We start from the raw sequence: 15,168 nt of genomic DNA on the forward strand, positions 1-15,168 counted from the left end.
GCCATGTGTGAGGCCATGTTACCATAATTTAAAAAGGGAAATAATCTCAGAAAGCTTGAGTACAGTATTATATTACTCAAAGACAAAGATACAAACAGTTGCTAATGTCAAAAGTCATATTGTGATCTTTCTTCCATACTGTAATCCTGGCAAAGTAAGAGAACCAAACATGATGAACACAGTATAAGGATATATATCAATATCATATAATTCCCTGTTTACCAACTGATTTTGCATTATTCCTAAGGTCCATGACTCAAAAAACAATGGAAGATGAAATCAGTAAAAGTTTTAAAGATTTTTAAATTTAGATCAGTAATCTTACCAAAACTTAATTTTTACATGATTAACTATAATTTTATTTCATTCAGAATTTCCTACCAGGTTACTATATAAAACAAGTTATCAAAGATGCTGCAAAGTTCTCCAAACTGATTCTATAAAGAACAGAAAGGTAATACCAATCTGTAACTTACCATAAATTACCTGACAAACCTGGTGCCATGCTTAAAAAAGATGTAGGTTTCAAGAACTAAGTGCAAAGCAAATTAAGAATTCTTGTCTGTCATAAGAGTCATCTAAGAACGATAAAAGAAGCTAATAAAATCTTTACACCCACAGCAAGTCTAACTTTTCAGTAACTAAGAAAGATTACTCACCGCCCATGTTTTAGTCAACCTGAAAATTGGAGCACTTTGTAAGCCAGATACCACTGCCATAAGTGCATGAAGGTTATTAAGCTCATACAGTTTCTGAAGATTTAAAAAAAAAGGGGAGGGGGGAAGAAATGCCTTTTTAATAAATACAAGAAAAATATAGACTAACACAATTCAGGCTGCTGCTAAGACCTCTTGTTGATATTTGTCTTTATAGAGTACCCCCTATGATTACAGTAAAGAGTTTGGGTTCCAAAATAGAACTTCCTGTTCGACCTTGGCATTTTCCCCAAGCTCTGGGAGTAAATCTACCTCCAAAAAGTTAACAGAAAAAGTTATGACTCAGTACCCACATTCACTAGGATGACCCTGCTCCATGGTTCTGTAGGGCCCCTCATGCTTACACTGAACCCTCTGCTTTGTGTTCTGAGTTTCAAGAGAGGATCTGCCCAGGTCTGGTTTCCTGGCCAATATACCTACTATGCCAGGGCTAGAAGTCAAACCTGCTGTTCTCAGTACTTCAATTTTCCTTCTTCCTCTGGTCTCAAGTCCACTGTTTCTAATTCCTTCTGGGACAGTGCTTCTAGGGTGATGTAAGTACTACCCAACACTAGGTTCCATTTGTTTGCCAACAGACCCATTTGACATTTATCACTAATTTGCCACAGGTTTTGTCATACAATAAGTAGAAGTAATATCTGGATTTCATAGGTACTATTTAAAAATCAGTCATTGTAGAACTATGCCAAGCAACTAGATAAACCCTAAGTCTAAACCTTTAAATGGAAAACCACAAGCAAGTATCTACAAATAAACAAAATTACATATATGAAAAAGGATACAAATCTTTAGAGAAGGTTATATAAACTAGTTGAGAATCTAGTCATTCAATGATGTACACTAGACATTTACTACAGGTTAACTAAATCATTAGACTTGATATATACCAAATAGCCAAAGATCTATTTAAAAAAATTCTTCCTTAGCATGACAGCTGTGGTGGTTTGATTCAGGTGTCCCCCATAAACTTAGGTGTTCTGAATGCTAGATTCCCAGCTGACGGATATTTGGAAATTAATGCCTCCTGGAGGGAGTGTATTGTTGGGGGAGGGCTTATGGGTGTTATAGCCAGTTTCCCCATGCCAGTGCTTGGCACACTCTCCTGTTGCTATTATCCACCTTATGTGGGCCAGGGGATGATGTCCACCCTCTGCTCGTGCCATCATTTTCCCCTGCCATCGTGGAGTTTCCCCTCAAACCTGTAAGCCAAAATAAATCTTTTTCCCAGAAGCTGCTCTTGGTTGGGTGAATTCTACCAGCAATGTGAACCGGACTGTAACAACAGCTTCAATGCTTGCTGAGTTTACAGCCTGATGACACTCCCCAAAAGTCTGAGATTTGCCAGTTCCTTCAATCATACGATCCAATTCTGCAAATTTCTATATGCATTAAATATATATAGATATTTGTATTTGCTTATAGAGAATGCTATTGGTTCTCTCTCTCTCTCTAGAGAATACAGACATTAGAGACAGACTTGCAACTTTATGGCAATATGAATATAGAAGTCAGAATGGAATGATTTAATGGACACTGATAAGGGGAAAACTATGAAATTTGTGCTTGGAATCATGACAAAAGGCTGTCAGATATATGTTAATAAGAGTTGGAACAGGAAAATAATTATTTGATGAGATAGATAAATTAGAGCTTTGATGGACAAAAATATAAAAGTAAATGAAAAAACAAAAACATCAGAAAAGAGTAATAGAAATTCAGGCTTTTTAAGAAAGCCAGTAATTCCTATTTGCTAAAACCCAGTATTTATCTAACTTATCACAAAGAACATTTAAAAATTTCCTGTGACATTTTTGCAAATTATCATGTTTGTAGAAGGCTAGTTCTGCCACCTAGTGCCACAGAATTTGTTAACTACAATTGTTTCCATGTGTTGAGGGAACATGTATTTACCATCTTTCACTTACAAATGAGGAAGATCTATGCCCCCTCAGTGTATGTGGTAATATCATAGATACTATTTATTCTTTTAAAACTAAAATCTAGGGCATGGTAGCTGACACCTGTAATCCCACCACTTGAGAGTCTGAGGCAGGAGAACCACAAGTTCAAGGCCAGCCTGACCTACACAGCAAGACCCTGTCTATATAAATAAATTAATTAGTAAGTAGATAAATAAATGTCATAGTTTCCATATGGTTAAGTGGTCAATTTCAGAAACAAACCAAAAAAAGACAACTACAATAACACCACCGACCCCCCAAAAAAATCACTATGTATTCTTCCACTGAAGTCTACATGGCTTTCTCCAATATCTTCAGAACAGTCTGGTCTTTCATAAATATCATACTTTACCATAGTATAACCTCTGTCTATTTGCCATTGAAATAAATAACTTAGCTGCTCAGAGAAGAAAGATATAAAAGAGGAGGAAAACAAAGAATTAAGGAAGACAGAGAAAACGGGTATTTAATTTAATCAAAAGACATTATTTTCCAGTATGAATAAATAGTAAAAAAAAAAAGTATCAAATATTCACTTAAAACATTTTGAATGTACGAACATAAAAATATTTTAAAAATCTTTCTTACCTTAGCAGTTTTAATATAGTGGCTCAAAACTTCTGCTCTAATTTTTAATGTTTGAGCATGAAGAATCTCTCTAACAACCCAAAAGCTTACCTGGAAATAAAAATTTAAAATAATTCAGGAAGAAATTATTTACTCAATAGGATCAAATCAATGTTAAAAACTATGAACATCTGGGGGCTGGAGAGATGGCTCAGTGGTTAAGGTGCTTGCCTGCAAAGCCTAAGAAACCAATTTTGATTCTCCAGTACCCATGTAAAGCCAGATACACAAAGTGGTGCATGTGTCTGGAGTTTGTTTGTAGTGCCTAGAGGCCCTGGCGTGGTCATTCTCTTCTCTATCTACCTCTTTCTCTCAAATAAATAAGTATTTCAAATAACAACAACAACATAAACTTATGAATTTCCTATATGTGTTTAAAAATGAACAATTTTGGGCTAGAGAGATGACTCAGTGGTTAAGCACTTGCCTGTGAAGCCTAAGGACCCCAGTTCGAGGCTCGATTCCCCAGGACCCACGTTAGCCAGATGCACAAGGGGACACACGCATCTGGAGTTCCTTTGCAGTGGCTGGAGGCCCTGGCGTGCACATTTTCTCTCTGTCTCTCTCTGTGCCTCTTTCTCCCTCTGTCTGTTGCTCTCAAATAAATAAATAAATAAAATTTTTAAAAATGAACAATTTTGGGGCTGGAGAGATGGCTTAGTGACTGAAGAACTTGCCTGCAAAGCCAAAGGACCAAGGTTCGATTCCCCAGGACCCACATAAGCCAGATGCCTAAGGTAGTACATGCATCTGGACTTTGCAGTGGCTAGAGACCCTGGTGTACCCATTCTCTCTCTCTTTCTCCTTGCCTCTTTCTCTCTCTCTCTCTCACTTTCTGAAGTAAATAAATAAATTCAAAAAAAAAAAAAAACACTCTTTCTCCTTTCACTGACTGATGACCAAACTACCAGTCCTCAAACAGTATATATTCTTCATCAAGAAACAAATATAGATAGCTAAGTGTCCATATACACCTCGTGAAAGCATAATTAGTATGCAAAAGTTAATCCAAAGCTTTGAGCAAAGGAGATTGGTAAGAGAATACAATACAATCTGAGTTGTACAACATGAGCACTAGGCAAATATAAGTAGCTTTTTTTTTTTTTTCTGCTCTGCTTTAAAATGGTTTGGCAGAATTAGGTAAGCTCTATCATCAGACATTATATAAGATACTAATTATTTGATAGTAGTATTTTTATAGCTGTATAATCCTACATTGCCATCTGTTTAGACCATGCAGAATTTTACATGTTAAGATTCCTAAGTATACTTTTCTTATTATGACTAAAACAAAACATCATAAAATATAAATTAAGACATTTCAAAGTTTTGTAATGCTTTCTAGTTCAATGTAGCTTTCTTCTTTGAAAAACACTAAAAATCATTTGTCAGAAGTCAAACTAGATCTGCATCATTATGAAGTAATCTGATGAAAGAAGTTTGCTTCTCATATGATGTAATATATGGGTAGTACACTAATTCATGTACTACAAAAACAGAACCAAAGTATTCTAAGTTAGTTCAAACAAATCTAAAAATAAGACATTGTTGAATTTAATGTCAAACAATTTTTAAGACAAATACTATGGTAATTAAAAAAATACAAATTTAGGCTGGAGAGATGGCTTAGCAGTTAAGCTCTTGCCTGTGAGGCCTGAGGACCCCGGTTCGAGGCTCAACTCCCCAGGATCCAATGTTAGCCACATGCACAAGGGGGTGCACATGTCTGGAGTTTGTTTGCAGTGGCTGGAGGCCCTGGCACGCCCATTCTCTCTCTCTGCCTCTTTCTCTGTCACTCTCAAATAAATAAAAGATAAAAAAAAAAATAAACAAAAAATACAAATTCTGTCACTCCCCTAACTAAAAATTGTAATATACAACATCTCTTGTTGAATCTGGGCAGACTTTTAACTAATTTCATGGAAAGATTATTAACAAAACTGATGCTGACTGCCAGAATTAAGCCCATGCCTTGGATGCTATAACATTGTCCTTGGGAGCCCTTGGCTACACTGTAAGATGTCTAAGCTTCCTGAGACCATCATATTGAAAAGGTAAGCCTAGGCATTCTCAAACCCAGAGACCCAGTTAAGTCAACCATATCTGAGACTACTGACTCAGAATAACCAACATTAAGCAATAACTTAAGAAAGGTATTAGGGTTTAAAAAACCTTGTGGGTATCTAAACCAAAAAAAAAAAAAAAAAAAAAAAAAAAAAAAAAAGAAAGAAAAGTGTAATTGTCATACTTTTTATAGCCACACTCTAAACTAGAAGAAAAAAATGGGAGTAACATAGCAAAAATAACCAAAGAAAAATATAATTAAGGATCTTTTACCCAGTAAAACTGGTTTTCACCTACAAAGGGCAAAAGCAAATTTGCCAACATGTAAAAACTAATATGCTATTTAAAAAAATATTTTTTATTTATTTGCATGGGGGGGCATGAGGAAGAATGAATTGTTGCAAAAGACCTCTGGCCTTTCAAACAGATGCTTGTGCCACTTTGTGCATCTGGCTTATAAATGGGTACTGGGCAATTAAACCTGGGCTGGTAGGCTTTGCAAATAAGACCTTTAAATGCTGAGCCTTCTCCCTACAAGAGAAGTGCTGTTGTTCCAGTGTGTTCTTCCTCAGTAATTTACTTGACAGTAAGCTTCAGATAACCAATATGAGGTGGTAGTAAGCACTGAATTATTACTCAGAGAATTAAGGCTAAACGAGGGCTAAAAGAGTAATTCTATAATGCCCATGCTCTCACATTTAGAAATGGGCAAAGGGTGTGTGGGGAGAGCATCTGCTAAGCTGTTTTTCTCCACAGTCACGTTGTAGTTATCAGCACAGGTACGTACCCTTTACCCAAAATGCTTGGCAAGATGTATTTTGATGTTAGATTTTTATGATTTGGGGATAATAGCATAAGCATAATGAGATATTGGGACTCAAACAAGTTTATTTCTGCCTCATATACATGTTACAAACAAAGTTTAAAGGTAATTTTATTTAATAGTTTGCAGAGTACCTGCATTCTGACTGTAAGCCATCACATGAAGTCAGGTACAAAATATTTTAATTGCGGTGTCATGTTGGTGTTCCAAATGTTTCAGATTTTGGAGCTTTTCAGGCTTGGACATTGAAATTAGGAATACTTAGTCCATATTACTATTCTTAGACTATTGTTTGCTTTGCAGGACAAAAGCAAATGAGTAAATTATAGGACATGATAATCTGTGTTTTCTGAAAACCAGGATTAAGAATGCAGAAGAAAGCATATGCAGAGACAACACAAAAGAGTTAAGTAAAAACTACAATGCTAAGGACGTGAAAGTGTCAATATGAACTCAGGAGGCTATGCACTGGAGCAAAAATGGTACAATATGACAGTGGACTGAAACTCATGTCTAAATCTGCAAACTCATAGTAACATTAACACAAAGTACTAGGATGGGGAAGTGGCTCAGCGAGTGAGTGTCTAGCATGCATGAAGGCCTGGTTCAATCCCTCGCACTGTGAGGTAGAGAACCCACAACAAGACTCTGCGACCGCTATGGAAGGATGGCAATTCTAGAGATCATTATCTTCAAAGTGACTACATAAAGAAAGAATAAAACTCTAGTCCTTTTTCCTATAGGAAATGGGCCTCTAGGTAACCAGTAGTAAGCATCAGAAAACACATCTTCCCATAAAAGCAGTTTAACCAAAAGATAAAAAATAATGAAATAAGGGCAGGAGAGTTGGTTTAGCAGTGAAGGTGCTTGCCTGCAAAGCTTAAGGACTGATGTTTGACTCTCCAGGTCCCACATAAGCCAGATGTACAAGGTGACACGTGAGTAGTAAGGTCGCACATGCACACAAGGTGGAGCACGCATCTGGAGTTTGATTGCAGCAGCTGGAGGACCTGGCACATCAAGTCTGTCTCTCTCTCTCATAAAAAAATACAAATAAATAAATAAATATAAAATGAAATGATAATTCACAGTTTGGGTCTAAAAAAAACATGCTAACATCAAAAAAGAGACAACTAGGTATTACATGACTCTGGATAAAGAAATACAATGTAATATATGTTCTTGGTGTGCCGGTTTGAACCAGATGGTCCCTACAGATTCATGTGTTTTGAATGCTTGGTCCCCAGCTGGTGTCAGTTGGGAAGAGGGAACTTATTGGAGGAAGATGTGTTGCTGTGGGTGGGCTTAGGGGTGTTATAGACAGCACTCCCTGGCTCATTCTCTTGCTGCTATTTTCCACTGTGGAGAGGAGTGATGCCCAGCCTCTGCTCTACCATCCTTTCACTGCCACGATGAAGCTTCCCCCTGAAACTTAAGCCAAAATAAAGCCTTTCCTCCTATCAGCTGCTTTTGAACAGATGTTTTTTTCTCAGCAATGCAAACGTAACTACAACACTTGCCAATGTGACTAAACCTTATCAGCTCTTTGGAACCAGCTTTTAGCTTGCAGTTAACACAGAATATGATACAGTCAAACATTGGGGTCCCTCATCAGAAAAATAGTAAAGTGAGGGCTCACTGGGTGAGAACACTTCAACACAAGCATGAAGGCCAGAGAGGTCAGATGGCATGCCTACAACCCCAGCTCCACAGTGAATGGAGACCAAAGAACTGAGGCTCCCTGAAAAACAGCAGCTCTGTGTTCAGTGAGACCCCATCTCAAGGAAACAAAGAGAAGGAGTGATAGAGGAAGACCTCTGACATTTCCTGTGGCCTCTGCAAGTGTGCACATGAGGTACACACATCTGCACAAATACATTTGTGTACCATATGCAGTATATACACATGCAAAACAGAAATGGGGGCTGGTAAGATGGCCCAGTAGTTAAAGGTACTTGACTGCAAAGCCTGGCATTCTGGGTTTGATTCACAAGCCACCTATGTAAGCAGGATGTAAAAAGTGGCACAAACGTCTAGTGCTCATCTGCAGTGGTAACAGGTCTGGCATCACCCTCATCCATGTGCAAATACATAACTTTTTAAAAATAAATGAAAAAGGATAAAGGAGAAAATTTAGATCAAATGTCTTAAGCATATAAATTAAAAATCAGCAAGATGGGATGGAAGGATGGCTTAGCAGTTAAGGCGTTTGCCTGCATAGCCAAAGGAGCCAGGTTCGGTTCCCCAGGACCCATGTTAGCCAGATGCACAAGGGGGCACACACATCTGGAGTTCGTTTGCAGTGGCTGGAGGTCCTGGTGTGCCCATTCATTCTCTCTCTTTCTCCCCCTCTTTCTCTGTCAAATAAATAAATAAAATCAGCAAGACCAAGCTTTTAGGCTCCAAATTTTAGGCAACAGAAATATAAGAACATAAGATAATGACTATTATGAAATCCAGGAAAACAGTTACTTTCAGAGGAAAAAAAGTGACTAGGATGGAGACCACTGGGGAAGTTTGTAGGGCAGCCAGATTGTGTTTTGTTCTATCCAAATGCTGATTATAAATATATGTGTCTGGCAATGTCATACACTTGCTTTATGGCTACCTGTGCCCATGTTCCATTTATAGTAAGTAGTTTCAAATCAAGTAAAACATAAAAAATAGTAAGTAATAATAGATGAGATTTATAAATGGAAGAATACCTAAATATAGGACTAAAAAGTGAAATTAAACCTAAGATTCTGGGCTGGAGAAATAGCTTAGCAGTTAAAGCACTTGCTTGCAAAACCCAAGGACCCAGGTTTGATTCCCCAAGACCCATATAGGCCAAATGCAGCACATGCATATAGAGTTCATTTGTAGTGGCTAGAGGCCCTAGCGTGCCCTCTCTCCCCTCCCTCCCTCCCTCTCTGCCTGTATCTCTCTCTCTCACATAAATAAAGTTTAAAAAACCTATAGATTCTGAGAGTTCTATTATAAAACACAGTGACCCTAATTAATAATAATATATAGTTTATCTGAATAATAATTTTCTTTAAGATTTGCCAGAAATATTTGGGCTGCTAAAAAAGCCAGTAGGCATGGTGGTACATGCCTATAATCCCAGTACTTGGAAGGCAGAAGCAGGAAGATCAAGAGTTCAAGGCCAGTTTGAGTTACTTGAGACCCTATCTTAATCTACCAACTCTCCCACCACCCAAAAAAAAAAAACAAAAAAAAAATCCTGGAAAAAGAGAAAGAGAGAGAGAGAGAGAGAGAGAGAGAGAGAGAACTCACATGATTAAATCTTCTTGTGAAGGCTACTGCATTGGGTGCAGAACTGTATTTTTCTTTTTTATTCCATCCACAACTTGAAAGCTCCTGGAAAATTAAGTATAAATTAAATATAAGAAATAGTCAAGTTTTTGATACTAAAAAATATAAACATTCAAGACTACTTGTGATCTTTTCAGGAATGACTTTTACAAGAACCCATACAAGTATCTGACAATCATTCTGTAAAATCATAAAAGTAAATTTTATTAGTAGGCTACAATAGTAAAATTACTTAGGCACACCCATAGGCAGAATATTGCTGGATTCTCTTCTAAAGATATGTGAACACTTAAGAAAGATCCAGAGATGATGCAAGTTGATTGTCTCACAACATATGTGAAGATTAAAGCTGTTGAGCCTATCCAATCACCCAGAGCCCCCACAATCAACTCTTTTAACATCTCATTCTTTGAACTGATAGCTAATGACTTCTATTATCTGAAGATACCTCTAGGGCAAAAGATTTGAATTTTGAGAATAGAATTAAGTAGGAAAAAAAACTGAGAACAAAGCATAACATAAAAAAATTGCAAGCCGGGCATGGTGGTGCACACCTTCAAATCCAGCACTCAGGAGGCAGAGGTAGGAGGATCACTGTGAGTTCAAGGCCACCCTGAGACTCCATAGTGAATTCCAGGTCAGCTGGGGCTAGAATGAGACCCTACCTCGAAAAACAAACAAACAAACAAAAAATTGCAGAACATTAGAGATAAAGAAATTTACAAACAAAGCAACAAAAAGGACCAAACAGAGGAAAAACAGGGTTAAAAAAGAACCAGGTATTTCAAAAGTAAGTTATTAGATAACTGAAAACATGCCTTCAAAGTTACAGAATTTTTTTCTAACAAAAAAATGAAATATGAAGGAGGACTATACATATTTTTTGAAGGGATCTCCCAAGAATTTTCCCAACGTGCACCTCTTTTCCAAGAGCTAATAGATACACCTAAAAACAAATTACCTTGCTAGACACGAGATGAAAACACACTAGCAAACTACGAAAAGGGAAAGGGGCTAAGGATGTAGTCTGGTAGTCAGCAGACCACTTGCTCAGCATGCATGGGCCCCTGTGTACAATTCTCAGCATTGGATAAACATTAGATACACTATTTGAAAAATGTACTTAAGTTCCTCCAAAAAGGAGACTCAGGAGCTGAGGCTTGAACTGTGGAGCTCACTGGGCTGGAGTTCTATACTGAAATTTGTCCTATTATGTGTCTTCTTAAACATGGTAATGAACTGTCTTCAATACAATTTTAATTAGAATAGTCACAAATGAAAAGAAATGATGAATCAGGACATTAAAGAAATAGTTATGACACTGTAATACTCCACAAAAAAACAAAATGTTCTCTCCACTCAGGCACTATCAGTGGATATTGAAAAAAAGAGTAACAGGTTCAAAATATTGTGGACTGAAGAAAGAACTCAGTAAGAGTTAGATTTACACCACTTTACACAGCATAAGTTAAAAACAAAGGATGCAGAAGTACTAAGACTCCTTAATTCTGGCTTGAGAAATTGAGAAAAAGATAATTACTAAGCCGGGCATGGTGGTGCATCCTTTAATCCATTACAGCACTCGGGAGGCAGAGGTAGGAGGATCACCGTGAGTTCGAGGCCACCCTGAGACTATAGAGTGAATTCCAGGTCAGCCTGAGTGAGATCCTACTTCAAAAAACAAAAACAAACAAACAAAAAGAACAAATACTGCTTCCACAAATCAAATAAACAGTGAATGCTCTGTAGGTAGTAAATACTAACTTTAAATTCTGATATCAGTGAAAGAAACACTGATAGAAGCTGAGGGTGGGAGTGCACCTCTAATCTTAGCACTCAGGAGGCAGAGGTAGGACGACTGCCATGGAGTCTGAGGACACCCTGACACTATGCAGTGACATCCAAGTTAGCCTGGGCTGAAGAAAGACCTTACCTCGAAAAACAAACAAAAAACAATTCTCTAAGAATGGTGAGATACATGCTTATTTCATATAATCCCCCTCTAGACAGAAAATGGTTAGTGGTAAATATATAACATAAAATTACATGGCAATGACTTTAACAACAACAGACTGTGAGTAAATATTTTGTTATAAATCACAGCACCCTTAACTACATAAAAACATCGTGTTTTAGGACAAAATTCTTAGGGTTAAATCCACAAACATTGAATTATTTTATCAATATAGTTTTCAAGTTTATATATAATCAAAATTCATGATTTATCATGAAATCTAGACAATAGTAGTAGTAACTTCTAGTTTGGAAACATAGTGTTAGGGATTGAATGCTCCTTGTGCATTCTAGGCAAGTGATTTTCCATTGAGCATAAATATCATATTCAGGCTGCTCCCCCCCCCTTTTTTTTTGAGACAGCACTGCTATATATTGCTCAGCCTCTTGGGTGCTAGTATTAGAGGGGTGTGCCAACATGCCTAACTATAGTTTTACTTAAAATTTATTTATTTATTTGCAAGGAGAGAGGAGGAAGGGAGAGAAGGGAAGGTGGGGAGAGGCAGAGAGAGAGAATCAGCCCACCAGGCAATCAGCTGCTGCAAATGAACTCAAGACACAGGTGTCACCTTGTGCATATGGTTTACCTGAGTACTAGGAAAGGGGACCTGGGTCCTTAGGCTTCACAGGCAAGTACCTTTACCACTAATCCAACTCTCTGGCCCTAACTTCACTTTTACATTAAAAAAAAAAAAAAAAAAAACACTCTTTGGGGCTGGAGAGATAGTGCAGTGGTTAAGACACTTGCCTGCGAAGTCTAAGGACCCAGGTTCAATTACCCAGTACCCACAAAATCCAGATGCACAAGGTGGTACATGCACTTGGACTTTGTTTGCAGTGGCTAGAGGCCCGCACCATTCTCTCTGTCTTTCAAATAAATAAAGCATCACAAAATGAACTTAAAAAGAAAAAGAGTTAATAAAGGCTGGGGAGATGGCTCAGAGGGAAAAAGCACTTGGCACATGGGCATTAAGGAGCCGGACTTGCCCTGAGTGCTACTCCCCAGTACTCAAAGCAGCCGTGTAAACAGCTGGACATCACCTTATGTGTTTACAACCCCAGCCCTGTGGGAAGCAGAGGCTGGAGAACTTCTGGGGCTCTATGGACACCATGCCTGACCCAAACTTACAACTCTTGGTTCAGTGAGAGTGTCTCAAGAAAACAAGTGAATGAGCAACACATGCACACACAAATAAAATAAAAATGCTAATGCTTTTCTTCTTTTGTGGTGCTGAATGGAACATAGGGCATGTTAGGCTAAGGGCTCTACAGTGAGCTATATCTCCATTCCCTATAATGCTTTCCTGACTCCTCAAGGCAGAAAGGTTAATTTTCTTTTGAAAATATATTCCATTCTCAGAACACTTCAAAGTAATTCATACAATAGAAAAATGCTTTCTCGCTTTAAAAAACCTGCTAGATGGGCTGGGGGAAATGGCTCAGCAGTTAAAAGACACTTGCCTGCAAAGGCTGTTGGCTTGGGTTCAATTCCCAAGCTGCCCAAGAAGAGTGGGGTGAAAAGGTGGCACCAGCTTTGGTGCTTGTTTGCAACAGCAAAAGATCATGGCAAACCACTCCGCATGCATGTAAGCATACAAGCACATGCGCAAGTGCATAAATAAACAAATATTTTTTAAAAGAAAACTGCTGGAAATTCTAGGGAGGAGAGAAGGGAGATGTACAGACATACTATGTGGGAGTAAACAGGTAAAAATGCCATTGGAGCGCTCCATTCTTAAGAAGCTAACAATTAAAAAACATGAAAAGGGCTGGAGAGATGGCTTAGCGGTTAAACGCTTGCCTGTGAAGCCTAAGGACCCTGGTTCGAGGCTCGGTTCCCTAGGTCCCACGTTAGCCAGATGCACAAGGGGGTGCACGCGTCTGGAGTTCGTCTGCAGAGGCTGGAATCCCTGGCGTGCCCATTCTCTCTCTCTCCCTCTATCTGTCTTTCTCTCTGTGTCTGTAGCTCTCAAATAAATAAATTTTAAAAAAAAACATGAAAAGACAAGGTGCTTTCTGTTAAGGCTGTAATTTCTGTTACAGACCACAGCAGTTCCCCCTGCCCTTTTTTTTTGGGGGGGGGGGGTTTCAAGGTAGGGCCTCACTCTTGCCCAGGCTGACCTGGAATTCACTATGTAGTTTCAGGGTGGCATCGAACTCATGGAGATCCTCCTACCTCTGCCTCCCAAGTACTGGGATTAAAGGCATGTGCCATCATGCCTGGCTTTTAAAAAATTTTTTGAAATTATTTTTGGTTTTTTTGAGGTAGGGTCTCACTGTAGCCCAGACTGACCTGGAATTCACTAAGGAGTCTCAGGGTGGCCTCGAACTCACAGCGATCCTCCTATCTCTGCCTCCCGAGTGCTGGGATTAAAGGCATGTGCCACCACGCCCGGCTTATTTTTTTATTTTTAAAGATTTATTTTTATTTATTTACTTGTGCCAGAGAGAAGGGGAAGAGAGAAAAAAAAAAGGAGAATGGGTATACCAGGGCCTCTAGCCACTGCAAACAAACTCAATACGTGCCACCATGTGCATCTGGCTTATGTGGGACCTACAGAATTGAACCTGGGTCCTTAGGCTCACAGGCATGTACCTTAACCACTAAGCCATCTCTCCAGCCCAGCAGTTCTCTTTTTGAAATAATGATCCATCACTAGTCTATCTCATATAACAAAGGAAACAAGAAAGAGGGAGAGCTACTCGGTAGCTCTGTAAAAGGGATGCACTAGGGAGAGCTCTGTGGTCTGAAGTCTGAAGGTATGTTATAGAAATGCACAGGCATGGGTCTATCAGATTCCTGGTTTTGTTACTGTGTTGCAGTTAAGACATAACAGCTGAGAAAAAGTGATTAAGCAGTAAATAGGACTGGAAAGTGTGAGTAGGGAAGAAATTACCATGGGATATTGTCTACAATTATGGAAGTTGTCAATAATAAAAAAAGGAATAATTAGGGCTGGAGAGATGGCTTAGTGGTTAAGCACTTGCCTGTGATGCCTAAAGACCCTGGTTCAAGGCTAGATTCCCCAGGACCCACGTAACCCAGATGCACAAGAGGTGCATGCATTTGGAGTTCATTTGCAGTGGCTGGAGGCCCTGGCGCACCCATTCTCTCTATCTGCCTCTTTCTCTCTCTGTTGCCCTCAAATAAATAAAAATAATAAACAATTTTTTAAAGAATAGGATTTTTATGCAACAGTTTTGCAACTATCTGTGAATAGTGAATATTACTATTTTACATCTTTCTGCAGATCTAATTATACCAAAACAAGATGTTTAAGAGGCAACAATTAAAAAATGCCCACCACCCAAGTCCACTAACAGATGACAAAGCCAGCATTGTACTGAGACTCCATGAGCTCACCACTTTCTTCTTAAATCCTTACCGCATTTACAGATACCTGGCCTTAAAGGAATTGTACCCAACCCCCCCCCTTTTTTTTTGCCTCTCTAACAGCCATTTAATTTCTTTAGGTGAAATAAAAATATTTTTTCCTAGTCTTAAGAAGTATCAAAATAGCCGGGCGTGGTGGCACACGCCTTTAATCCCAGCACTTGGGAGGCAGAGGTAGGAGGATCGCCGTGAGTTCGAGGCCACCCTGAAACTACATAGTGAATTTCAGGTCAGCCTGGGCTAGAGTGAGAC

At 38.7% G+C, this 15,168-nt stretch overlaps 1 protein-coding gene across 3 annotated transcripts in view; it reads right to left on the reverse strand.

The window, feature by feature from the left end:
• Positions 1-15,168, reverse strand: part of Ralgps2 (Ral GEF with PH domain and SH3 binding motif 2) — a 141,390-nt gene that overhangs the window by 77,366 nt on the left and 48,856 nt on the right. For all 3 annotated transcript variants that reach the window (XM_045141935.1, XM_045141933.1, XM_045141934.1), the window contains exons 5-7: positions 9,471-9,554; positions 3,266-3,355; positions 660-752 (exon numbers count right to left, since the gene is read on the reverse strand). In XM_045141935.1, coding sequence (XP_044997870.1) covers positions 660-752; positions 3,266-3,355; positions 9,471-9,554 — 267 coding nt within the window. The remainder of the gene's footprint in view (positions 1-659; positions 753-3,265; positions 3,356-9,470; positions 9,555-15,168) is intronic.

Source organism: Jaculus jaculus, chromosome 1 (genome assembly GCF_020740685.1).
Source record: "Jaculus jaculus isolate mJacJac1 chromosome 1, mJacJac1.mat.Y.cur, whole genome shotgun sequence".
Lineage (NCBI taxonomy): Eukaryota > Metazoa > Chordata > Mammalia > Rodentia > Dipodidae > Jaculus > Jaculus jaculus.